Here is a 27,853-nt window from a genome sequence, read left to right on the forward strand (position 1 = left end):
TTTCCATGTGCCTGAGGACCGACTGAAAAAAACAGTGCCTTGGTGACTGATTTGCATCTGATTGCATCCTATCAAGACGACTGCTGAGTTCAAGTATGCTTTTGTTAAGCATATTGTACCCAGCAGACGTTTGCTCACTCAAAAGCTTGATGGCACTGTGAAAGGATGCATTCAGCTGCAAAAAGTCAGGCGCATAGCTCCTTTCCTGACCTCTCTGGCGCTGCCGTCCTGACCACAAAGTTGGTCTAGATGTTGCGGCAGTGGCAGAGGGGTGGGGTAAAGGGAACTCTAACTCATCACCTGCAGCTTCAAGTGACGAAGTCCGCCCTGCTGCTCCAGCGCTGGTGGATGAGGCTGAGGGATCAAACGAAAGGGAAGGTGCAGAAACAGAGGGGTCGACGTGGTCCCCGGTGGCGGACTCTTGAGGGATCGCTCCAGAGGGGTGCAACTCTGATGCAGGCTCCCGAGTGCTGCAGAAAGTGCTGTTAAAGAAGAAAAAAAAAATTAGTATCTGGATATTACAATTGCCCTTGCTGCAAAAAAAATTGAAGGTTACACATTTTTACAGTTTGACTGAAAATATGTGGTGTTGAATATTTACCTTCTGCTCAGCAGCGTCGACCGGAGGAACGACAGGGCTCTGGCATGTTTGTATCTGCTCCTGCGTCCTCTAGATCCACTCGGGGCCTGCATCTCCTTATTAAACTCCTTCTTGAAGCGATCCCTGAGTGACCGCCACCGCACGATAATCCTGTTACCTGGAAAGAGAAAGCAAAAATTGGTTACTATACACCACATTAAATCATGCCTAACATAAGGTTATGAAGTGTGAATACTTACGCGCTAGATCCTGGGCCCCAGCATCGAGTTCCTCCCAGTTATCCATAACAGCACTGCACACTTCCTCCCATAGCCGTCGGGTGATTAACTGGTCAGCATGGCGGCGGTCCGACATGTTCCACAGCGGCTCCCGTCTTTGTACTGCTTCGATGAGGGTGTTCACATCGATGCCCTCCTCTTCATCATCTTGTTCGGGAGCACGCTGTGAAGCCTAACAAAAAGATAAGAATAAAAAGGGAAAGATTACAACACATGAATTTTACATTTTACTAAACACCAAACCAAAAAAAAACTTACTCTTCGGCGACCGCCGCGATTATCATTCCGACGACTATGGGAGGTGCTTTGAGGAACTCTACGTCGAGCCCCGGATTGTGAAGACTAATTTAAAAAAAAAAATAAAATTAATAATGTTCTTTGATCGAGGCATATGTATTGTGTGCTGTGCTGAATGTTTGTGTTGGGTGTAGTGCATTGTATGTGAGGATCGGTCTGTTCAAAACTTACACTATGCGCTCCCGCTCCTTGTATTTCTCCACCCTGTCCGTCTCCTTCTGTTAGCCCCTCTGCTTCATATTCCTGTGAATACAGAATAAACACATAAAGGCTTAAAATACAATTGCCATTGTTGCACCAAAATAAAAAATTTATGAAGAAAAAAAATTAACACCTCAGTTTGCTGATGATGTGCTGGGGGGCTCTCAGAAGAAGACATTATGATCTTGCGTCTATCTTGGGTTGGTCGGTCCCTTGCTTGGGTCCTCTTGGTCCCTAGAATCTGTAAGCATAAAGGGAGTTCTAAGCTACTATACAAAAGGATAGATAGATAGATGCAGCTTTCAGGACTTTACACTTACATCTGTTTCCAAAACTTGGGGCTTGCCTATAGCTTGGGTCGGTCGGTCCCTTGCTTGGGTCCTCTTGGTCCCTAGAATCTGCAAGCATAAAGAGAGTTCTAAGCTACTATACAAAAGGATAGATGCAGCTGTAGGGACTTTACACTTACAACTTTTAAAAAAAAATGGGGAGCCTGCTTGTGTACGTCTTAGGTCAGTACCTACTACAGTACCTACAGTGCCAACTTATTTTTGATTTCCCCCACCACAAAAGAAAAAAAAAAATTCTACCGTCAAACTTGATGCACAAGCTGCCAAACCCTCTACCTCCTGTTTCCCCACAAAAAAACCCCCAAAAAATCCCTTTAAAACAACACCAAAACTACTTAGAACTTGATATGCGCAATGCGCATGCTGGTAAAACCCACCTAAACAAAGTTTAACCTTATAAAAAATGTTCCTCATTCGAAATTAAAATACCAATCCCCAAAATTGTTAATTATGATTACCCTACAGTTTGTATTTTCTAAAACCAGATAACATATTCTATAGCAAAGATTTGCATTACACATTTGTATATATAACCTTTACTGCATGTTTACCCAATATTACATTTATCTTGAAATGAGACTACTGACAGATTTGTGAAATTTTTATTACTATATTTTTTTAAATTTTCTTTTTTTTAGGGTACAGTAGGAGCTACACTGCTCTTTATTTGAAATACAAGTACATTATGGAAAACAACAAAGATGCAGAACACATCACACATCATTTATACACACACACAAAACAAATTTTACACCACAGCTATTCAAAATACCAGCATAGTATGAAAAACATATAAACAGGGCAGGCAGGCACACGCACGCACGCACACACACACAGCCACCTTCTGTCTGTCCCTCGGCGCTCTGCTTCTCTGCCCTGTGTAAGCACAGCGGCCGGAAAGCAGAGTGGTGACGTCACCGCTGTGCTCTGCTTTACGGCTGGCTGGCGCTCACAATGCAGAGAAGCACAGCACGGGGACAGACAGCGGAATTTACCTTTTTTTTTTTACTTTTACACTGGTAACCAGGGTAAACATCGGGTTACTAAGTGCGGCTCTGCAGTTAGTAACCCGATGTTTACTCTGGTTACCGGCATCATTGGTCGCTGGAGAGCTGTCTGTGTGACAGCTCTCCAGCAACCAAACAGCGACGCTGCAGCGATCCGGATCGTTGTCGGTATCGCTGCAGCGTGTGACGGTACCTTTAGTAAATACATCAAAAATCAACATTAACCAATATGGCATTGACAAATGCACATGCAACCAACAAGATGCACACAAACATACCTGCAAGCAGAGTCATAACGCAAGCATAACACATGAACAGGCGTAATATTGACGAAGGCATAATAAGGTGCAGGCACATGAACACATACATACTAAAGCACACAGCAGTACAAAAATACACACACACACGGCCATCAGTCCTCCAGCTGGAGCTTGATATATTCACAGTGGCAGGCCTCGGGGTGGATCTGGACTGTAGCAGGGCACTGGCTGTTGCAGGACGACGGCAGGCCTCAGGTTGGATTCAGGTTTTAAAAGCTCTTGCTGTACTCAGTACGTCATACACAAATGCGCACACACACACACACACACACACACACACACACACATGCACGCTGGATGTCAGTACTCACATGGCTGTCTCAGGCAGGGTCTGGCTGGCACGGCCTCTCTGGCTGGCTGGCAGGGCCTCTCTGGCTGGCTGGCAGGGCCTGGCTGGCAAGGTCTTGCTTGCAGGGTCTGGCAGTGTGTCTCTGGCTGGCAGGGCCTCTCTGGCTGGCAGGGCCTCTCTGGCTAGCTGGCAGGGCCTCTCTGGCTGGCTGGCAAGGTCTTGCTGGCAGGGTCTGGCTGGGTCTCTCTTGCATTGAAGGGTCTGTCTTGCTGGCTGGTACATTTGGGAATGACCTGTCCTCTTTATATAGTTTTTGGGTTGTCTGGGCAAAGTATCCACTTTTTGGAGCATGCTCAATCAAAAAAAGCGGATTGAGGCGACGGATCCGCCAAAAAGTGGATCGCGACGGATCCGTCGCCCATAGGCGCCCATTCTAAAAAAAGGCGGACACGACGGATCCGCCGCGGTCCGCCTTTTCGGCGGCGCCAAAAAACGTTACAAAGTCCGTCAATGTCTAGACAACGTCCGCCAAATATCGACGGATCCGTCGCATGGCGGATGGAACGGACGGCCATCCGCCACAATCCGTCTCTAATGCAAGTCAATGGGAAAATAGCGGATCCGCCAAAAAAAAATGGCGGATCCGCCATTTCACGAAAATGGCGGTTTTTGACTGACGCCGAAAGACTGAAGTGTGAAAGAGGCCTTAGCAATCATATAATCTGCAAACCCAGACCTCTGGCGACACCTAGTGCTGGGATCGGGTATAACATCTAGAGGTTCATTTTTCCTGGCTCAGGACATTGTATATGCCCCACTAACTTTAAGATCATAATCAAATGCACCTCGGAGGGGGCTTGCTAATGGGGGACTGTGCCTAATGTGGTGATCGCTGCACCCCCCCCATGTTCCCCTGAACACTACCACAGGCAATTAATAGCAGCGGACATATATGGGTAAAACTAAGAAGACTTCTGGGCAACCCACAAGCTTACATAAGGAGCCTTCTACAGAGGACATGGAACGGTTCTTAAATCAGCCACTCCAAACAAGGAACACCAGATCAGCAATGTCGCAAACACCGCATAAAAATAGTTCCTCCTCAAAAGAGCTACAGACCTCACATATCTCTCCTAAAAAAACAATAGACAGCAGTGGTGGAAATGGAGACTTGCCGGAGGACATGAACATAGCTGAACTGAGTAAATATATTAAAGCCCTTCCAACCAAATCGGATCTGGAAATTTTTGCGTGCAGGCTTGAGAACTCGTACAAAAAGGAGATACATAATTTGCAGACAGAATTCACATCGCGTATAGAGGATGTGGAAAAGACACAAGAAGATATCTCACAGGAACTTCAGGCACACAGAGAAATCTTAATGGACCACACCATGCGCCTGTCATCTGGCCTTGAGGATCTGGAAAATCGCAATAAGCGTAACAATATCCGTATACGTGGCCTACCAGAATCTGTCAGTCCTCAGGACCTAGACCGCACAGTTCAAAGAATATTTCTGGACATTCTCGGCGACCACGAGGACAGCACCATCGAGTTCGACAGGATCCATAGATCCCTTGGTCCTAAACCCACGTCTGAGTCGCGCCCTAGAGACGTCATCTGCAGGGTGCATTATTTCAGAATTAAGGAGGCCATCATGATGGCCTCTAGGAAAAAGGGATCCCTCCAGTTTGAAGGCCAACCAATTCTACTTCTATCAGATCTATCCAGGCGCACTCTATTCTTGCGCAAAGCTCTGAAACCCCTGCTGGAGGTTCTCAAAGAATGAGATATCCCTTACAGGTGGGGGTTCCCATTCCAACTATCAGCATTCAAAGGTGGCAAAAGCGCATACTTTCGCCGGATTGGGGACCTGGCTAACTTCCTAGGCACGTTTGAACTTCCACTAGTAGATCTTCCAGATTGGCCTCTGGCTCCGACACTTCCAGATGCTCCTCCGAGGTGGCTCAAGGTTCCCCATTCCAAGAATCGTCATACCACCGAAGGCTCCTCAGATCCTCCATGAAGCTTTTCTCTCTTCTCTTGTTCCATTTTCTTTTTAGTTTCTAATCATTGCTGCAATATTTTCATGTACTCCGCTGCAGTTGAGTGGTCTCATGAACACTTATTGTTAATCGGCTGAGTCTCCTGGCGGGGCGGTCTGTCTCACCATGGGCTCGCCTTGGAGGTTTGATCCTATTCTTTGAGCACCCGGGCGCGTGGTGTCCTGCCTGTCATCGGTGAATTTGTCCTTCTTTCACCTCCCCAAAGGGGGGGGGGGAGGGGGAATTATGTATGTGTATGTATATATATATATATATGTGTGTATTTTTTTTTTTTTTTCTTTCCCACTGTGTTCTCTGATGGCATGCGGGACATCTCGCTGGTGCAAGGACTATTACTATGTTTAACTAGACGTTACATGTTTGCAAGTTCTCGTTTATGGGACTTACCAAGTTTGAGGGGGCTGGGGGGGTCAGTGTTTCCCTTGGCTTCCCTTACCCACCTAAGGTGCACAGGCGAAGGGAGGGGTGGAGACTTCTCCTTCTCCATTCTTTTGCCCTAACTACACAGATGCATAGTCTGACCTGGTGCGTCAATCCCAACGCACTTTCCTTTATGTTTTACATGTTCTATTATCTCTTCTCTACCCTGCCTTTTTCCCTTCCCTCCTATTGTCTTTTCCCTACTACCCCTGGCTGTCGCGTGTTCTGGCGGATGGGGCGCATGGTACTGCGGAATGGCATAAAGGTATTTGATAATGGATGAAATTAAATTTTGCTCCTTCAATGTTAAGGGGCTAAATATACCCGAAAAAAGACGGCGGGTCCTATTTGATAGCCACAAACAAAGGGTCTCTGTGCTATTGCTCCAAGAGACACATTTCAAAACTGGTGTGGTGCCACACTGTATCACGAAAAATTATCCTAAATGGTATCACTGCTCAAATCCATTTTCAAAGTCAAAAGGTGTCTCAATAGCCTTCCACAAATCCTTTGTGCCTGAGATCTTAGACTCACAAATTGACAAAAACGGCAGATATATTTTCCTACTCATCACATGGGCAGCACATAAACTTGTAATTGCTAACGTATATTTCCCAAACCAAGGGCAACAGAAGTTCGGAGCCGAATGCAAAAGACGTCTCGAGGAGTTTGCTGGTTCCTCTCCTGTGATACTTGGGGGCGACTTTAATATTCCTATGAACCCTGCGGTGGATGTCTCTTCGGGTAAGTCTTCATATCCTGCATCTTCTATTAAAAAAATAAGATCCCAGCTACGCAGCATGAGACTGGTAGATGTTTGGAGGGTTCTTAACCCAACAACTAAGGACTATAGCTTCTTCTCAAAAATACATAACACTTACAGTAGAATAGACTACTTTTTCGTTTCCCATAAGTTGCTTGACATGCAGGTAAAGGCGGACGTGGGGTCGATACTGTGGTCAGATCACGCTCCTATTTACCTAACAATCTCACTTCATTCTGCCTCGAGACCAGGTTTCTCCTGGCGTCTGAATGAAAACTTGTTACAAGATCCCATATGTAAATCCAAGATTGATCAAACAATCACAGATTTCCTGACTGACCACGAGGAAGACACCATGTCCCCCACTGTAAAATGGGAGGCGTTGAAAAGTGTAATAAGAGGCGTCCTCATCTCCCACGGCGCTAGGTTAAAAAAAGAAAGAGCGGCGGAAATACTTAGCTTAACAGAACAAATCCACCAATTAGAAAACAAACATAAACGAGACCTTGAGGCCAGCACATTTGCTAGGCTCTCCTCGGCCAGACAAAAACTTCTAACTATTATAGACCAAAAATCCAAATGCCTCAGAGAAAGATTCAAGAGCCGCTTTTACCAGCTAGGCAATAAAAGTGGTAGACTCTTGGCCAGAGCCCTTAATCAACGTAATCCCAATACCTACATTCCTTTTATTAAAAACAAAGAGGGGAAGAAAGTTTTTAATACCAGAGATATTCTTTACAACTTCAGCGAATACTACAAATCTCTATATAACATAGCGGGTCACTATAAAGAGGCTCCACTACATTCTCTCCGTAATAAAATCAAATCCTATTTACAGGAACATAAATTACCCACTCTGCCTGAAGGTGATCTACTTGATCTTGAAAAGGAATTCTCAGTGGAAGAGGTATCTGAGACCATCGGCGCCTTGAAACAGGGCAAGAGCCCGGGCCCTGACGGGTACTCAGCAGGCTTTTACAAGTCATTCAACACACTGCTTAGTCCAATACTTCTGAAGGCCTGTAATTATGTCTCTCTTGGGGCCTCGTTCCCTACACAGGCACTCATCGCTCACATAACAGTTCTCCCTAAGCCGGGCAAGGACCCTTCTACGTGCGATAATTACCGCCCGATCTCTTTAATAAACCTAGATATTAAAATATATGCAAAAATGTTAGCCAATAGACTATGTCCCCTTTTACCAAAACTAATAAACCAGGACCAAGTGGGCTTCGTTCCAGGTCGAGAGGCGAGGGATAATACAATCCGAACTATCTCTCTAATTGACAGAGCGGGCAGAGAGGGGGACCCCCTGTGTATCATGTCAATTGATGCTGAAAAGGCCTTTGACCGGGTCCATTGGGAATTTATTTCTCAGACCCTAGAGGAAATCGGCCTAAAAGAAAACATGCTGCGTAGGATCTCCGCCTTGTATTCTTCCCCTAGTGCTCAGGTCAAGGTAAACGGCACACTATCGGATATGTTCCCGATCAGAAACGGTACAAGGCAGGGGTGCCCACTCTCTCCCCTCCTATATATCCTAACAATGGAACATTTAGCTGTGGCCTTGAGAAACAACCCATCAATTAATGGTATAAAACTACGTTCTGAAGAGCATAAGCTAGCACTTTTTGCAGATGACATCCTGCTATATATTACGTCCCCCTCCACGAGTCTACCAAACATAATTTCGGAGCTACATAAATTCGGCCACCTAAGTAACTTCAAAATGAATTCCCATAAATCAGAAATCCTAAACATTTCACTCCAACTCCCTTTGGTGGATCAATTAAGGAAGACCTTCCCATTTAAATGGTGCTTTGATTCCCTTACTTATTTAGGTATTAAAATAACAAGCAAAACGTCTAAACTGTTTGAAACCAACCTTGCACCAACCCTACGGAAAACAAACTCAGACTTGGAGAAGTGGCACAAGCTCCAATTGTCCTGGTTGGGTAGGATCAAAGCAGTTAAGATGGACCTCCTGCCTCGCCTCTTATATTTTTTCCAAACAATCCCCCTATACCTACCAGCTTCCTTCTTTTCCCGCCTCAAACAAATAATCACTCGTTTTATTTGGTCTCATAATCGGGCCCGTATTTCATATACAACATTAAGTAGATCTAAACCGACAGGCGGATTGGGTCTCCCGGATCTCGCAATTTATAGCTACGCATCAATAGGAACTTGTATCCTAGACCTTTATCACAGTAAAAACAACAAAAAGTGGGTAAACCTAGAAAACGATCTTAATGGATGCGACTCCCAAGTTGTTCTTTGGACAGGAGGCAGGGGGCTAGGACCAGGCACCTACATACCCTTCCTCACGCGAAACATATTGCAGCTTATTAAAAACCAAAACAAGGACCTTCAGATCACAACCCTCCCGGGCCCCTTAATTCCAATCTATGACAATTCTGCTTTTCCGGCGGGACTGAATAGAGAGACATTTCTAAATAAGAGAAAAGATTCCAAACCCATCATCCACGACTACTTAAAAGAAACTGGGATGAAGTCCCTTCGGGAATTATTCCCAGAGGAGGAATCTCACTCTGTTGATTGGTTCTTCTATGAACAACTAAAAAGTTATATCCACTCAATATCTAAACAAGCCAATATCAGCAGGCCGCTAACTCCCTTTGAGATGCTTTGCATATCAGCAAATCCCCCGGATCATACTGTCTCGCTGCTATATAAAATCTTCCAAGAGGGGAGGGCTCCACTGCAGGGTTGGCCATTGTTTTTCTCTAAATGGGAGGACGATCTGGGAAGGCCCTTGTCATCTGAAGACAGGGGAAAAATTATTCTCTTCTCGTCTAGATCGTCATTATGCGCGGTATCACAGGAGAGGAGCTATAAGATTCTGGCAAGATGGTATAGATGCCCCTCCATGGTGCATGCGGTGTTCCCCACGACTCCTGACACCTGTTGGAGATGCTTAAAGGCAATAGGCTCTTGCATGCATATCTGGTGGGACTGCCCCCCCATAAAGGATTTGTGGTTGGCCGTCTTTGAACTTCATAATAAGCTGTCTATCACACAGATCCAACCTTCACCAAGTATAGCATTGTTGTCTTTATGCGACTTGTCAATATCTAGGTTCAAGAGGGGTATCCTCAGACACTTTCTTACCGCAGTCAGAAATCTGATCCCTCGGTTTTGGAAACAAGAAAAATTTCCTTCCCGTCCAGAATTTGTGGCAGAACTTAATAACATTTATAGAATGGAGCAGCTGATAAACCAGTCACCAGGTAATGCAGAAAAAATCTACAACGTATGGGCCCCCTGGATCGCTTTTAGGGAAACTCCTGAACTAGATCTCTGGGTTTCCAGAACCCGACACATTATATAGCTTATTTTCGTGTACGTCCGGGCCATTTCTTGACATGCGTTCTGTCCGCTGGGGTGCGGAGGCAGCCACACTCCTTCCCTGAATTTCCCACACCCTCTTCCATCCCTCTCTTTTTCTCCCTACCCTCCTTTCTTTCCCCTCTCTGACTTTCTATGTTTGTCCTCCCTATATCCAGTTTGATTATGTATGTGTATGTGTATGTATGTATGTATATGTATATATATATGTATATGTATATATATATATATATATATATATATATATATATATATATATATATATATATATATATATATATATATTTGTATAGTAAATGAATACAAAGGAACCTATCAATGGTTACCAACTATCCCGGCTGTTTTCTATTGTTATTACCTCATAATCTCAGGACAGCCAATAGCAGTATCAATCAGAAAGTTAAATTATAAGTCTTAAATGCTGTAACAATGCTCCTCTTGTTTGACTTGTAATTACTGCCTATCATTGCACAGATTTTCCAGTTTGTATTGTTTACCTTTATTCTTTATTGCTGTGTTCAATAAAAATGATTTATACAAAGATATGTCAGGAGTCAAAAGGGCACAGAATTTTAGGAAAAGAATATCACTCCAACCACTAAGCATGGGGGTGGATAAATCATGCTTTGGGGTTGTGTTGCACCAATGGCACAGGGAACATTTCACGGGTAGAGAGAAGAATGGATTCAAGGAAATTTCAAGAAATTCTCGATGTAAACATAACACCTTTGTAAAAAAGAAAAGAAGATGCCTTTTACAAATGGATAATGATCCTAAACACAAAATCTACCATAGTCTACCACAAAAGTTGCAAGATGAACTTTTTTCAATGGCCCTCATAATCCCCTGATCTGAACATTATTGAAAATCACTCCCTGTGAAAAAGCTACCACAAAACACATGTTGGGACTCTGCCATTCCCTGGGGGGACATCTATCGCAATATGGGCAAGAACAATTTACTTTGAGCTTTTAATTTTATTTACTCACACTAATTTATAGATGAGGCATTGTCATCTCACCCTTTTACTTCATATGGATTAGGATCCACAGTGTTTTGTGCAACATTTATTTATTTATTTTTAGATTACTTACTAACATTCACTGTGATTACATTGTTTTTTATGTTCATCCCAGGCTTTTTTGGCCACCATCTAGGTCTTTCGTCATTGTTGCTTATTTTGTCATATCTATATCTTTTTTGAACATATTATTAATAAAACCTTTTCGATGAGTTTCCATAATGTTGCATAGCACTCAATTTTTCTGGTTAAATATATCATTGAAAATCTGTGGCTAGACCTCAAAATAGCAATGCATTCAAAACCACCCAGGAATCTCACACAACTGGAAGAATTTTCCAAGGAAGAATGGATGAAAATCCCTCAAACAAGAATTGAAAGACCCTTGCCTGGTTACAAAAAGCATTTACTAGCTGTGATACTTTCAAAGTGTGCGCTAATAAGTACTAACCATGCAGGGTGCTCAAACTTTTGTGTCATCTTTAACTTCAGGCTTTTTAGAGATCATTTCATCTTCAACCTGCTTAACTGTTCACAATAACAGAAATTTTGACTTGGGGTGCCCAAAATTTTGCATATCACTGGAACAGCAAACAATGTACTTTGTTAAATTAATGAGGAGATGCTGCCATTGTCTGTACATATTACATTAAGTATACTATGCCAAGCACTGCTCATGTGGGGTGTAGTGGGCACACTCCTGCTCAGGAGCTCAATGGGGACCCACCACAGAGAATTTCACTTGGGGGCCTATCCAAGCCTGCACCTATAAATGGAAAAAAACAGTGTTAGCGACTGGCTTAACATTAAAAGGGGTTTAGATTTATAACTTTGGATGAAACCATTGATGAAACTGTCATCCACTAGCAGTCATTAAGGATGGACATATGGATTCAAAATTTTGAAGCTAGAGATAAGGTTGAATTTAATCTGGTGGAATGAAACCAGTTAATTTGAGCTTCTTGTATCAGTTGGTCAATCAGTTGATGAGTGCTCAAGGTCAAAGGGAACCTTCCCTACAGCGTCGGACTGGAGTACCTTGGGCCCACCAGAGAAAAATCATTCTTGGGGCCCACCATGCCGTTTAAAAATACCACACAGGATAGATCCTATATACCACACCACACACGAGAGCTGACAGATCCTCTATATACTACAACACACAGGAGAGCTGACAGATCCTCTATATACTACAGCACACAGGAGAGTTGACAGATCCCCTATATACTACACCACACAGGAGAGCTGACAGATCCTCTATATACTACACCACACGGGAGAGCTGACAGATCCCCTATATACTACACCACACGGGAGAGCTGACAGATCCTCTATATACTACACCACACGGGAGAGCTGACAGATCCCCTATATACTACACCACACAGGAGAGCTGACAGATCCTCTATATTCTACACCACACAGGAGAGCTGACAGATCCTCTATATACTACACCACACAGGAGAGCTGACAGATCCTCTATATACTACACCACACAGGAGAGCTGACAGATCCTCTATATACTACACCACACAGGAGAGCTGACAGATCCTCTATACACTACACCACACAGGAGAGCTGACAGATCCTCTATACACTACACCACACAGGAGAGCTCACAGATCCTCTATATACTACACCACACAGGAGAGCTGACAGATCCTCTATATACTACACCACACAGGAGAGCTGACAGATCCTCTATATACTACACCACACAGGAGAGCTGACAGATCCTCTATATACTACACCACACAAGAGAGCTGACAGATCCCCTATATACTACACCACACGGGAGAGCTGACAGATCCTCGATATACTACACCACACGGGAGAGCTGACAGATCCTCTATATACTACACCACACGGGAGAGCTGACAGATCCTCTATATACTACACCACACGGGAGAGCTGACAGATCCTCTATATACTACACCACACGGGAGAGCTGACAGATCCTCTATATACTACACCACACGGGAGAACTGACAGATCCTCTATATACTACACCACACGGGAGAACTGACAGATCCTCTATATACTACACCACACGGGAGAGCTGACAGATCCTCTATATACTACATTACACAGGAGAGCTGACAGATCCTCTATATACTACAGCACACAGGAGAGCTGACAGATCCCCTATATACTACACCACACAGGAGAGCTGACAGATCCTCTATATACTACACCACACAGGAGAGCTGACAGGTCCTCTATATACTACACCATACAGGAGAGCTGACAGATCCTCTATATACTACACCACACAGGAGAGCTGACAGATCCTCTATATACTACATTACACAGGAGAGCTGACAGATCCTCTATATACTACACCACACGGGAGAGCTGACAGATCCTCTATATACTACACCACACGGGAGAGCTGACAGATCCTCTATATACTACACCACACGGGAGAGCTGACAGATCCTCTATATACTACACCACACGGGAGAGCTGACAGATCCTCTATATACTACACCACACGGGAGAACTGACAGATCCTCTATATACTACATTACACAGGAGAGCTGACAGATCCTCTATATACTACACCACACAGGAGAGCTGACAGATCCTCTATATACTACACCACACAGGAGAGCTGACAGATCCTCTATATACTACATTACACGGGAGAGCTGACAGATCCTCTATATACTACACCACACGGGAGAGCTGACAGATCCTCTATATACTACACCACACAGGCGAGCTGACAGATCCTCTATGTACTACACCACACGGGAGAGCTGACAGATCCTCTATATACTACACCACACGGGAGAACTGACAGATCCTCTATATACTACATTACACAGGAGAGCTGACAGATCCTCTATATACTACACCACACAGGAGAGCTGACAGATCCTCTATATACTACATTACACAGGAGAGCAGTAATGTAGGTCCAGTATGTGTAGTAAAATACTTACCGGTAGCCATATTCCACTGCAATGAAGACAGAAGCAACGACACAGCGGCAGAAGACGGCGACTGCTGCGTATTTTATTACACACAGGGAAGCTTTCTGTTGGGGGCGAGACATTGTTTTTATTAGTATGATTTTGGTATAGATGTGATTTTTTTCATCACTTGTTATAGCTTTTTTTGTGGAATTGTGGCGACCCGAAAAAAGGACATTTGGAATTTTTGAGTTGTTTCTGTTTACGGTGTTTACTGATCGAGTTAATTGTTTTTATATTTTGATAGATCGGACTTTTCTGAACCCAGCAATGCCAAATATGTGTTGTTTTTTTATTTTTTAAATATATTTATTTTCAATTGAATAAAAAGGGGTGATTTGAACTTTTAGGAATTTTTAAAATTTTGTTTTTACCTTTCACTGGTACAGATAGCACCCTTAGAGGACATGAGGATGCGATCATCCGATCGCATGTGCTATTATATACAGTGATGCCACAGCATCACTGCAGATAGCAGAAATCACAGTCTCCTTTAAAGCTCGGCTACAGGAAGAAGACCCCAGGCTGTCATGACAACCCATCGGCGACCCACGATCAATTCATGGGAGCCAATGGGTGAGAGAATGATGCGCACGCATGTGGGCATGTGTTATATGCTGCTGTCAGAGATTGACACTGGCATTTAACACGCGCCATACATGTAAGGCAGATGTCGCAAAGGTGTTACCTGAGGACCCCGTCACCACTGTGTCACCCAATATCCTGTGGGCCCCCTCCCCCACTGTGCCATCTCTATTTTCCTGTGGGCCCCCTCCCCCACTGCGTCACCTCTATTTTCCTGTGGGCCCCCTCCCCCACTGTGTCACCTCTATTTTCCTGTGGGCCCCCTCCCCCACTGTGTCACCTATTTTCCTGTGGGCCCCCTCCCCCACTGTGTCACCTCTATTTTCCTGTGGGCCCCCTCCCCCACGGTGTCACCTCTATTTTCCTGTGGGCCCCCTCCCCCACTGTGTCACCTCTATTTTCCTGTGGGCCCCCTCCCCCACTGTGTCACCTCTATTTTCCTGTGGGCCCCCTCCCCCACTGTGTCACCTATTTCCTGTGGGCCCCCTCCCCCACTGTCACCTCTATTTTCCTGTGGGCCCCCTCCCCCACTGTGTCACCCAATATTCTGTGGGCCCCTCCCCCACTATGTCACCTCTGATTTCCTATGGGCCTAGTCAGAGAGGGAAAGGGGAGCCACAGTAAAATAGAGGTAGTTGACACAATAGGGGAGGGGGCCCACAAGAAAATTAGAATATCACTGTGGGCCCCCTCCCTTGTGTCACCTTTAGGATGCATGGGACCCCCTCCCCTAACTGCCTCTGTAGCCGGAGATCTACTCAGGGTGCAGGCATCATAGAGTTATTTACTTACAGTCACAGTGACTCTGACTGCAGCCATCAGACTCCCTCTGCTCCACTGCTGCTTGGGTAGGACTGCTGACCAATCACAGCACAGCTCCTTGCCTGAGCTGTGCTGTGAGCTCACACAAAGAAAACTAACGCCGATTTGGCTGCAATTCAGCCAATCAACGTTTACACTGCTGCCCAGGGCTTTGTGGATTGTGGAAGAGGAGCAGAGGGACAGAGCACAGGAAACAGGTGACTGTGGGTCCTCAGTGTGTGCGTGTCTCCTCAGCCTCACAGTCAGCTGTTCCTCTGACTGCTGGCTGAAGTGAGGGTCGGCACACACAGCTCTTCTGGCAGAGGAATGGCAGCAGCAGCAGGTGATGTGAAGGAGCTGTGCCTGCACTTCCCATCACCTGTGCAGTCTGCCAGCTCTGCCGACTATATAATGTGCGCACTGCTGGTGCACCCTACGAGCATGATGCAGGGCAGGCACAAATGAAGGAGGCAGGAGCTGGGGGCGGGGCCCACCGGAGGATTCTCCGGTGTCCCGGTGCCCCAGTCCGACCCTGCTTCCCTATGAAAGTAAAAGCAGAGTTTTTTTTTAGAGGTGATAATTAGCATTCAGAGTATATATCTGACACAGGGAGCAGTTATTGTTAAAAGAGTGTAAACCTGTGAGAGCAGGGTCCACCATTACAAAGGGTGGTGCTAGAGACACTATGAAAACAGCGGTCAGAAAGTCAGAGGGTCAAAATAGTGTGTCAACAAGTATCCAGTGAGTGATTTCCTGGGAGACAGATCAGAAGAAGTCAGGAAGATATGATATAGACTGCTGTAGGGCAGAAACACTAGTCAAGCAAGGCCAGGCTGCAAACAGAAACTTGAGGAACAGAAACAGAAAGTAGGAAAGGTGCACTTAGAAACTGTAAGACGTGGCTTGTGGCCATAATCCAAGTGCTGATCTTTAGAAAGAGGTGGACAGGGTTAAAATCGGTCTCACAGGTGTGACTGACGTGCCCCTTCTATTTTCAAAAAGATTAAAGATAGATTGCTGGATCCCACCAGACTGAAACTCAGCAGACTGAGACACAAAAGTCCCCTACGTAGGTGGCCCACAGAACCGTTACAGAGTGACTAGTACTTTTAAATTGCCATTGTGAATGATAGTTGAGAGACTGTTGTTGACAATAGAACTTAGATTGTGCCTTCAACTGTACCGACCATCTAACGGAACTTGTCACATTGTAAATGCAGTTCAATCTGTGGACAGCAGGCATAGAGGAGGAGAATCTGAGCAGAATAATATATAGGTTTGTAGGAAAATATTCAGTGTAACTTATATTTTATTCATGGAAATCCCTGGTGTTTGTATAAGCATGGATCCAGCGGACATTAATACACCGTAACTGGCAGCTATCACTGCATGCACCGCGAAGCCTGCCAATCTCTGAATAGGACCACTTACTGAACCCATGCATACATACACAAGGGATTTCAAGGAATAAAATGTAAGACTTTTCCAACAAAAATGTAGATCAATCTGATCAGCTACTGCTACTGTATAATATCCTGCCGGCAGATCAGATACTATTTCAGGCTCACTGAAGAGCTTTGTACGTTTTTGTGCCAACAGTCATATCTTCTTCAGAGCTTTCATCAATAATGAATTTTGTTGGCTTTAAACTGTTATTGTGACGTCTATTATTGACGCAGCAATACGCACACTTGTGTCTGAACCATCTTTATCATCATCAGCTTCTTCTGCTTTTTTATTTTATTGGTATGTCATCCTTGGCTTTCCAGAGTGATGCTAATTAGTGCCCAAACTGATCCAAAAAGATATGATAGGCTGTCTATGAGTTTCAGGAGAAAAGTAGATTACATACCCATTGATCAATTCACTAGAATAACATTATTATTATTATTGTTTCTTTTACAGAATCACTGAGGATTTCCGGCATGGATTGATCACAGATTATTTTTTGTTTAATGTGTTTTTAATTTCAAATATGCGTTCTTTTTAACAGTTAAACATAATTGCAAACATTGCATTACTTTATTAATATATAAAAGTTATCTGCATTTTTAACATTTTAACAAGTTCTAATAAAGTTACAATGGTAGTAAATTTATTACAATGTTTAAAAGTTTTGTGTATTTCAAGATATGCATGTTAGTTTGCAATACAACAGGAGCTGTTCCATTTACAACCATCCCTCCTGTGGGTTCCATAACCAATATACTAATTTCATTTATGGCATCTGGTATTCTGTGAATGGAGTTTATGTTATGGCAGCTCAAGCAAGAGAACTAGATGTGGAGCAGAGAAAATGAATTCCTTCCAACTGGGCATGGTTGCAATCCCCCTGTAAAAGGGGGCAATTCTATTAACATTGTATTAGGTGATGTGGATGCAAAGTGGAGCTTGGCTGTGACTTATTAGCTTTTCTTTAATTTTTTCATAATAAAACATTCCCCAAAATCCTAACAAAATCTAAAATTATAGTATTAATTTACCTGCCGTATATTTTAGTTTTCATTACATTTAATGGTATAAAACACCAGTGATGTAATGAAAGGCGATGGCATATGACATTTATATGTTCAATGTATTGTTGTTGTACCATCAATGTCTTCTATTGTAATGTATTTAATTTTCTATAAGGTGCTAATTAATTCTTGCGGCGCTGAATAAATTACTGCACTACATGCATATGATACAGACAGCTGTTCATATAGATGTCCCATTATTATGTATTTGTTTGATACTTACACTTTTATATTTGAAAAAAAGAGGATCAAAAATGTTTCCTATAATCTAAAATAACAATATCAGGAAGTTTACTTTAACTATAGAAAAAAAAACTTGGACAGTATACAGTATCTAAAACATATACAATGATTTATTGCGGCTAAACAAACATTTACAAAATTGAACACAAAGTTCTCAGTTTAACATTCTCATCAAACTGTATAAAACCCACTGCCATGTCATGGTGAACCTTAGTGGATTTTTAACCTTAAAGGAAACATGTCAGCTGAAACATGCTGCCCAAACTGTGGGCAGCATGCATCACCCACTGGCTGTACAAGGTGGGCCATGTATATGGATACACCTAAATAAAATGGGAATGGTTGATAATATCAACTTCCTGTTTGTGGCACATTAGTGTAAGGGAGGGGGAAAACTTTTCAACATGGGTGGTGACCATGGTGGCCATTTTGAAGTCGGCCATTTTGGATCCAACTTTATTTTCTCTAATGGGAAAAGGGTTATGTGACACATCAAACTTATTGAGAATTTCACAAGAAAAAACAAATGTGTGCTTGGTTTTAACGTAATTTTATTCTTTCATGAGCTATTTACAAGTTTCTCTTTGTTTACAGCCATTGACTTGTCGCAGAGGTTAACAAGTGAGGAGCGGATAGAAATTGTGTTGTTGTCTGGTGAACGCAATATCCGGGTCATTGCAGCAGATTTCAATGCAAGACACCCTACACAAGAAAGCCGTCACCATTCCCATGTTATTTAGGTATATCCATATAAATGGCCCACCCAAAAAGTTTGCTTCATCACTGAACATAATGTTCTGTTTAAACTGAGGGTCCTGTTACAATTTTTGTTTTGCCCATTCTACAAACACAGCATGCCGATCTGGCATCAGTCGAACATCCCTTCAGTGGATATTAGCTACTCACAAATGGCACCTTACAAAATCCAGCTGCTGCAGCATCTCAACGAGGATGACCCAGATTTGAATTTGCAGAATGGGCAACAGCCGTGGGTGGAGCAGAATTCTGCCTGAGTTCGTTAACCTGTTAAATGCCTTCATCATTCTATGACAGTGGCATTTAACATGCAGCGACAGAGGGGCGCTTCAATCCACATGCCCATTGGTGTGCCCACGATGTTATCTTGAGGCGCTGGTGGGTTGTCATGATAGCTGGGGATCTACTAATGACCCCTGTCCCTGTCATTACTATACTCCTGTGAAAGCCAGCGTTTAGCTGATGCACTGCTATATATAGTATCAGATGATGCCAGCTTCAAGTCCACTAAGAGGACTATTAAATACAGTAAAAAGTTGTTTAAAAAAAGTTTTAAAAAATATAAAAAAAAACACAAAAGATCAAATCACCCACCTGTTGCCCCATTAAAAATAAAACATTTGAAAAAATTAAAAATACACATATGGTATTGCTGCATTCGTAAATATCCAGTATATCAAAATATAAAATAAATTAATCCAATCAGTAAACGGCGTAACAAGAAAAAAATCAATGCACCAGAATGTAGTTTTTTTGGGCTGACGCAACATTGCAATAAAATGCAACAAGAGACTACCAAAATCATATCCATACCAAAATAGTATCAGTAAAAATGTCAGCTGAGGGTGCAAAACATAAATAATCCCACAACCCATTATCCCCAAAAATGAAATGCTAAGGGTCTCAGAAACAAAAAGCAACATTTTTGGGCGACAAAAGCAACATTAGTTTTTTTTTGCAAATTTCCCCTCAAAATTTCACCATGTTAATACAAAAAAAAAAACTGCATGTTTGGTATCTCCATACTCATGATGACCTGGAGAATTATATTGCCAGGTCAGTTTTACTATACAGTGAACATGGCAAATTTCAACAGACTTGGAATTGTTTTCCCCATTTTCCAGTACACTATCTGGTAGAATGAATGGTGTCATTCAAAATCACAACTCAACCCGCAAAAAACAAGCCCTTATATAGGTATGGCGGAATAATAGAAAAAAATTTGCCTCTTGGAAGAAGAGAAGGAAAAACGAAAATAAAAATCGACATGTAACAATTTGGTTTAAAACCTTAACCCCTGGACAATGCTTTGAGTATTGAATAGTGTTCTCAGGCTCTCCATACATCTGACAATTCATGGTATTACGGCATGCACATTTTGCTTTACAGTTCTAGGTCACACAAGCACAAACCGTTTTTGAAGAAATTGAAAACTTTGTGCAGACTACTTCTCTTTCTTGGTAACATACAATAAAGCCTGACTTTGTTCAACAAGATTATTGTAATTGTCACTAAAGGTGGCCATACACCTGAAATAATGTCTGAAAGCTATTTTTCCAGACTTTCCCATAAACTTACACACTGAGATGAAAATACATCTTTATTTCACTACGGAAAATGTGAAGAAAAGGTCAAGCGTGTGAAAGTCTATGATGACTGACTCTTCATGTCTGACATGTGTCATTGGGAGAGAGTTAAAACAACCTCAATACACATTAGATTACCAATCGCTTTGGCTGAGTTCTGCCTAATGTATGTGGGTGTCATAAAAGGCCTGATGCATGCAGGCCCAATAAGGGAGCCAAATACTTCTTTAGGCCCCCACTATATCTCCATTTGCCCTCCATATTTAACATAGTTCTTAAGGTTGAAGGAAGACTTTAAGTCCATCTAGTTCAACCCATAGCCTAACCTAACATGCCCTAACATGTTGATCCAGAGGAAGGCAAAAAAAACCCATGTGGCAACGAGTAAGCTCCACATTGGGGGAAAAAATTCCTTCCCAACTCCACATACGGCAATCAGACTAGTTCCCTGGATCAACTCCCTATGAAGGAATCTAGTATATATAACAGTAAAGAATCCGTGTCTGTTATTATGCTTAAACCTTCTTTCCTCCAGACGTAGAGGATGCCCCCTTGTCCCTGTCTCAGGTCCATGATTAAAAAGATCATCAGAAAGGTCTTTGTACTGTCCCCTCATATATTTATACATTAAAATAAGATCACCCCTTAGCCTTCATTTTTCCAAACTAAATAGCCCAAGTGTAATATCCTATCTTGGTATTGCAGACCCCCAGTCCTCTAATAACCTTGGTCGCTCTTCTCTGCACCCGCTCTAGTTCAGCTATGTCTTTCTTATACACCGGAGACCAGAACTGTACACAGTATTCTAAGTGTGGTCGAACCAGTGACTTGTATAGAGGTAAAATTATGTTCTCCTCATGAGCATCTATGCCTCTTTTAATGCATCCCATTATTTTATTTGCCTTTGTAGCAGCTGCCTGACACTGGCCACTAAATGTGAGTTTGTCATCCACCCATACACTCAGGTCTTTTTTATTGACGGTTTTGCCCAGAGTTTTAGAATTAAGCACATAGTTATACATCTTATTACTTCTACCCAAGTGCATGACCTTACATTTATTCCCATTAAAGCTCATTTGCCATTTATCAGCCCAAGATTCTAGTTTACATAAATCATCCTGTAATATAAAATTGTCCTCCTCTGTATTGATTACCCTGAAGAGTTTAGTGTCATCTGCAAATATTGAAATTCTGCTCTGTATGCCCCCTACAAGGTCATTAAATATGTTAAAAAGAGGGCCCAATACTGACCCCTGTGGTACCCCACTGCTAAACGCGACCCAGTCCGAGTGTGCTCCATTAATAACCACCCTTTGTTAACCCACTTACACACTGAGCCAGCCAGCTCTTAACCCACTTACACACATTTTCCCCTATCCCCATTATTCTCATTTTATGTATCAACCTTTTGTGTGGCACCGTATCAAAAGCTTTTGAAAAGTCCATATACACTACATCCACTGGGTTCCCTTGGTCCAGTCCGGAACTTACCTCTTCACAGAAATTGATCTTAACTTTAAGTACTTTGTGTGACCCCGTTAAAGCATCTCTTTGGCTCAATATTTGGCTGCCTGCATGTTGCAGTAAAATTATTTTCATAGCTTTCGTTTTAGCAACAGCTGTCCCAGTGGGTGCGATGTAAAAAAGTTGTCACATGTCACATTGTCACATTTTGTCCTCTTAGTCCATACGTCTCATCTGAAACGACTCGTGTTCTGTCTTCCTCCACGTAGGATGCTGTGCGGATTCCAACATACGGCTAAACCTTCATCCACATCCCAGTAAACAGACTGTGTTGAAGCTTAAGTCTTATTTATTAGGGTGATGATAACCAAAACTATAACGTTGAACAACAATGGTGGACAGTATTCATAGTAGATGATCGAATAGTGAATGATGTTGATGTACAAAGTGGATGTTCAGTGAATAATCATAGTGGATGACTGATCATAGTGGATGACTGATCATAGTGGATGACTGGTGAAAAACTGTAAAGAATAACAGCATTTCAGTATATGCACATACAGGGTGCAATCACATAAATAACTGGGACATAACAGCAAGAATTATACAGAGTGCATTACACAGTAATTCTAACAGCACTGCCCTATTCTATACAAGAATGCATCTATCTAAATGCAGAGCACACATTAACCTAACTGCAAGCTGCAAAGCACATCTGCCTAACTATATCTGACTATAGGAGCTGCATAAGGCTTAAATACTAACACAAACATAAGATGCATTAAACCTTTATAAACGTACCGAGATCTGTTAGGACAGGGGTAAGAAAGTAAGCGAGACAGGAGCACGTGTGCCTCTCTGCAGATCTGAGGAAAAATGGCTACTGAAGCTTGTCTTCACAAGAAGAATGTGGGCGGAACTAACCCATAAGACATTGCTCTTAGGAGGGAAAGGTTGGTAAACAACATGAAAAGTAGGCAACTGATGACCTCCAGTGGCCACAACTTGAATAACATGATAATTAACTCTCTGCACATTAAGATGGGCAGAACACTCCCCGCTTGGCGTCAACAGATGCCACAATTAGGTTCTTTTAGGGAAAATAATAATACAAGCTCGGTAACGGGTCTGAGGAGCAGTTTGTTTTCTCCAAGCTTGCACACTCTGACCTCTACTTTCCGCACTTTCCCATCTTTACTGGGCAGGGTGTTAATGACTAGGCCGAGTGGCCACTCATTCCGATGTGACTGTCTTTGACGAGTACAACATCGCCAGATCGAATGTTTGGGCGGTCTTTCTGCCACTTTGTCCTGCTTTGCAGAGTGGAAAGATAATGTTTCCTCCATCTATTCCAGAAGACTTTGGACACGCTTTGTACTTGCCTCCATTGTCGTCTGTAGAGGTCTTTGTCATTGAATTCTCCGAGTGGAGCTTTCGGGACACAGGTTTTCTGTGTGAGTAACATTGCAGGAGTAAGGATGGATGGATCTCCAGAATCACTAGAAAGTGCTGTCTGTAGGACTGGGTTACATGAAATAGACAAGCTATAGCTCGAACAAGTGACTTCCATGTGGAGAACCTGCTGAACCGGTGAGATTCGAGGTGGCAGCTTGAAATCTATGTATGTAGAGCAGACACTTGAGGTCGGATCTCTTCATCTGTGTCTGGACCCACTAGTTCGAAAGTTTCAGGCCTGCTGATGTGGGACATCGAACGGTACAAAGAGGTAGGACCTGTGAACCATGAAGTGTCCTTCAGATGACTGGGTGCAATGGATCTAGTCGCGTGGTCCGCAGGATTGTGGTGAGTAGGTACGTAGTGCCACTGATTAGGGTCGGTGGATCTTCTTACCCGAAGTACCCGGTTGCTGACGTAGACGTAGAAGCGTCGTGTCTCGTTACAGATGTACCCCAGTACCACCTTGCTATCGGTGTAGAACTCTGCAACCCCGATCTTCAGGCCCATCGCATCCGAGACCAGCTCGGCCAACTCAACTGCGAGGACAGCAGCACAGAGTTCCAGTCTGGGTATCGTGTGTTCACGAAGTGGCGCCAATTTCGTCCGGCTCATAATGATCCCGATATGGCATTGTCCGCTTACGTCTGTGGATTTGAGGTACGCTACTGCTGCAATCGCTTTCAGTGATGCATCACAGAAAATACAAAGTGTTTGCGTTTTGACCTTTGTGGATGGCACAGGAGCGTTTCACACGAAGGTTGGTCAGGGCTTCAAGAGACTTCCTCCACTCTGCCCACAGGTCAGCCTTTCCCGCTGGAAGTGGATCATCCCAATCAGTAGTGTCTTGGGTGAAGTCCCTGAGCATCAGCTTTCCTTGGATGGTTACTGGAGCTACGAACCCCAATGGGTCGTATAAACTATTCACGAAGGAAAGAACTCCTGCGCATGAAGGGTTTCTCATCCTTGCTGATCTGAAAGGTGAAGGTATCTGTCTTCAGGTCCCAAAGCAATCCAAGGCTCCGCTGCATAGGAAGGGGGTCGATGCTGAGGTCTAAATCCTTTAGATCGCTGGAATAGTCTTCAGAGGGAAAGGCTTCCATCAACTCTCGGCTGTTGGAAGAAATCTTGTGTAACCTTAGGTTAGACTGAGCGAGCATGTCACGAGTCCTCTTTAGTAGACTGATTGCGGCCTCACTTGTCGGTGTGGACTTCAAACAGTCATCCACGTAAAAATCCTTTTCCACAAAGGACCTGACGTCCGAGCCATACTCTTCTTCACCCTTTTTGGCAGAATGTCGGAGGCCGTAGATTGCGACCGCTGGGGAAGGACTGTTCCCAAAGATGTGTACCCGCATCCGGTACTCTGCGATGTCTTCATCCGGGTCGTTGTCACGGTACCAGAAGAACCTCAGGTAGTTTCTGTGTTCCTCTTTGACGAGAAAACAGTGGAACATCTGTTGTATGTCGGCCATAAATGCCACTGAATCTCTACGGAAACAGAGTAATACTTCCAGAAGTCTGTTGTTGAGGTCTGGGCCCGACAGTAAGACATCATTCAATGACACGTCTTCGCATTTGGCACTTGAGTCGAATACCACTCTAATTTGACCTGGCTTCTTAGGATGGTACACTCCGAAGATGGGCAGGTACCAACACTCCTCTCCGTGTCGAAGTGCAGGTGCAATCTCTGCGTGGTTGTTCTGGAATATCTTTCCCATGAAGGTAAAGAAATGTTCCTTCGTCTTAGGTGACTTCTGAAGCTTGTGTCTTCGGGAGATTAATCTGCTGTAGACCAATTCCTTGTTGTTGGGTAGGCGTCTCCTCTGAGGTCGAAATGGTAGAGGTGCGACCCAACTATTCGCCGTATCCTTGACTATTTGTTCGTCCATGATGTCCAGGAATATCTTGTCTTCTACAGACATCGCTACCTTGTTGTCTTCCTTCGTCCTGTGGAAGACTGTACATCCTATGTGGTCTTCTTCACCTTCACAGGCGTGGTCTTCGTTGATAGGAACTGAGAAAGGGCAAGGTAGGGGAGTGCTGCTCGGTAGTTCCTTTACCAGCAGACTATTGTGACACGGCTGGAAGAGAGATGGACGTCCATTTTCTAGTGTGCTGGTAAGCATACTGTTGACTGAGACCGGCTTGTGTGCTCCTCCTAGACAGACATCTCCTACAATGACCCATCCAAGGTCTTGCCTCTGCGCGTATGGAGCATTCAGTGAGCCATTGATATATTCTCTAGTCTTGTGGACTCGTAGTATATCTCTTCCCAGAAGTAAAGCTATTGGCGCTTTTGGTTCCAACTTAGGTATCAGGTGGGCTATACGCTTCAGGTGGGGGTGATACGTTGCCACTAGGGTTGAGCGAAACGGGTCGAAATTGTTCAAAAGTCGCCGACTTTTGGCAAGGTCGGGTTTCATGAAACCCGACCCGACCCCAGTGGGGGGTCGGCCATGAAGTCGGCGATCTTTTGAATCTGGAATCGGAATTCCGATCCCGATTCCCGATATGTTTAAGATATCGGGAATTGGTATCGGAATTCAGATTAAAGTGTAAAATATAGAATTAAAATAAAAAATATTGCAATACTTACCCTCTGACGCGCCCTGGTACTAACCGGCAGCCTTCCTCCTTCGAATCCGCGCTTCTAGGACCTTGCCGTGACGTCGTGGTGACGTCGCGGCTTGTGATTGGCCGCGCAGCCGCCCATGTGACCGCTCGCGCGGCCAATCACAAGCCGCGACGTCACCCGCGACGTCACCGAAGGTCCTGGAAGGGCTGATTCTTAGGAAGGAAGGCTGTCGGAAGGAAGCAGGGCGCTTCCGAGGGTGAGTATATACGTAATAGGAATATACTCACCCTCGGAAGCGCCCTGCTTCCTTCCAACAGCCTTCCTTCCTAAGAATCAGCCCTTCCAGGACCTTCGGTGACGTCGCGGGTGACGTCGCGGCTTGTGATTGGCCGCGCGAGCGGTCACATGGGTGGCCGCGCGGCCAATCACAAGCCGCGACGTCACCCGCGACGTCACCGAAGGTCCTGGAAGGCTGATTCTAAGGAAGGAAGGTTCCCGGTTAGTACCAGGGCGCGTCAGAGGGTAAGTTTAAGGATATTTTTTATTTTAATTCTATATTTTACACTTAAATATGGATCCCAGGGCCTGAAGGAGAGTTTCCGCTCCTTCAGACCCTGGGAACCATGGAAACCCAATGCACTGCATTGGGTTTCGAGTTTCGGCCGACCCCGACCCCGACTTTTTTATAGGATCGGCCGATTTCACTCGACCCGACTTTTCCAAAAGTCGGGTTTCGTGAAACCCGACCCGATCCTATAAAAGTGAAGGTCGCTCAACCCTAGTTGCCACCTCTGGTGACGGTATCTCAGACCTGTTGTCAGGAATCTGGTTGCACTCCAGGATGGTCGGTAGTGACAGACAGGTCTGGCCATCCATGGACTCCACTTTGTATCCGGTTGCTTTCCTCCCCACCGTCTCGTCGGTACCTGAACATGTCCTAAGGGAGTAGGGAGAACCGGGGCCTACAATGCTGAAGTTGTCAAAGAAGATGGACCTGGCTAAAGACCTATTACTTTGGTCATCTAGGATTGCATATATCTTGAGCGCTTTGTCTCTGTGGCCTGTTGGATAGACTCGGACAAGGCAGATTTTTGAGCAGGATCTTCCTCCCTTGAGTCCCTTACAGATCTCCGTACATTGAGAGGTGACCGCAGGGGTGTCTTCGTCGGTGTTCTTCTGTTTCTCATCGTGCTCCTCTGCTTGTGACAACACTCCTGGAGGTGGTCCAGGATGCAAGGCTGTATTGTGATCCGTGCTGCTGCATTCTGCACATTTCACGCTAGCTCCACAGTTCCTGGCGAAGTGAGAGGTCGTAGCACAGCATTTGAAGCAGATGTTGTTTTCCTTGAGGAAACCTTTGCGATCCTCTAAACCTTTGCGAACTTCTCCCTGAAGGCTCTGCACTTTAGTAGAGGATGTGGTTTCCTGTGTAGAGGACACTGCTTACTGACATCCTGAGGTTTGCTCTCTTCCGTAGGGGGCTTAGTTGTCTTGTGTGGAGGACCTGTGGAATCAATATCAGTTTTATGGACTGCCACGGGTGTCTTACTGGGTTTGACACCAGGGGTAGTGGAACATGACAGAGTGAAATCAAAACTAGGGTCATTTCTGATCTTGGCTTGCTGGGTGACAAACTTAACAAATACAGTAAAAGGAGGGAATGGTACGTTATGAATTTGTTTATACCGTGAACCATGTATAATCCACCTTTCTTGAAGATTGTAAGGAAGTTTTTGTACTATTGGATTGACACCCCTAGCAGTGTCTAAGAATGCCAATCCAGCCAAGTGACCTTCCTTCTGGGCGACCTGTAACTCTATCAATAAATCATTCAATTCTCTAAGTCTTTGATAACCCTTGGGCCCTATCTTAGGGAAATCATCAATTCTTTTGAATAAAGCATTCTCTA

The 27,853-nt window shown here is 44.1% G+C and overlaps 1 protein-coding gene and 1 long non-coding RNA gene across 3 annotated transcripts in view; one reads left to right on the plus strand and one right to left on the minus strand.

Moving 5' to 3' along the window:
- The window catches only part of NMS (neuromedin S), a 163,258-nt gene extending 143,855 nt beyond the window's left edge, over window positions 1–19,403 (plus strand). The window contains exon 10 of one of the 2 annotated variants that reach the window (XM_069760186.1): window positions 17,252–19,403. Coding sequence is in view for 1 of the 2 variants with exons in the window: in XM_069760187.1 (XP_069616288.1) it covers window positions 17,252–17,260 (9 nt within the window). In the remaining variant the exon portion in view is untranslated. The remainder of the gene's footprint in view (window positions 1–17,251) is intronic. The other variant, XM_069760187.1, reaches the window with a different exon arrangement.
- Window positions 1,137–3,613, minus strand: LOC138672170 (uncharacterized). The gene is made up of 5 exons (XR_011319620.1): window positions 3,366–3,613; window positions 1,698–1,775; window positions 1,511–1,618; window positions 1,348–1,419; window positions 1,137–1,221 (listed from the first exon to the last, which is right to left on the minus strand). It is a non-coding gene; the product is annotated as an uncharacterized lncRNA (long non-coding RNA).
- Window positions 19,404–27,853: the final 8,450 nt, after the last annotated feature.

Source organism: Ranitomeya imitator, chromosome 3 (assembly GCF_032444005.1).
Source record: "Ranitomeya imitator isolate aRanImi1 chromosome 3, aRanImi1.pri, whole genome shotgun sequence".
NCBI classification, from domain to species: domain Eukaryota; kingdom Metazoa; phylum Chordata; class Amphibia; order Anura; family Dendrobatidae; genus Ranitomeya; species Ranitomeya imitator.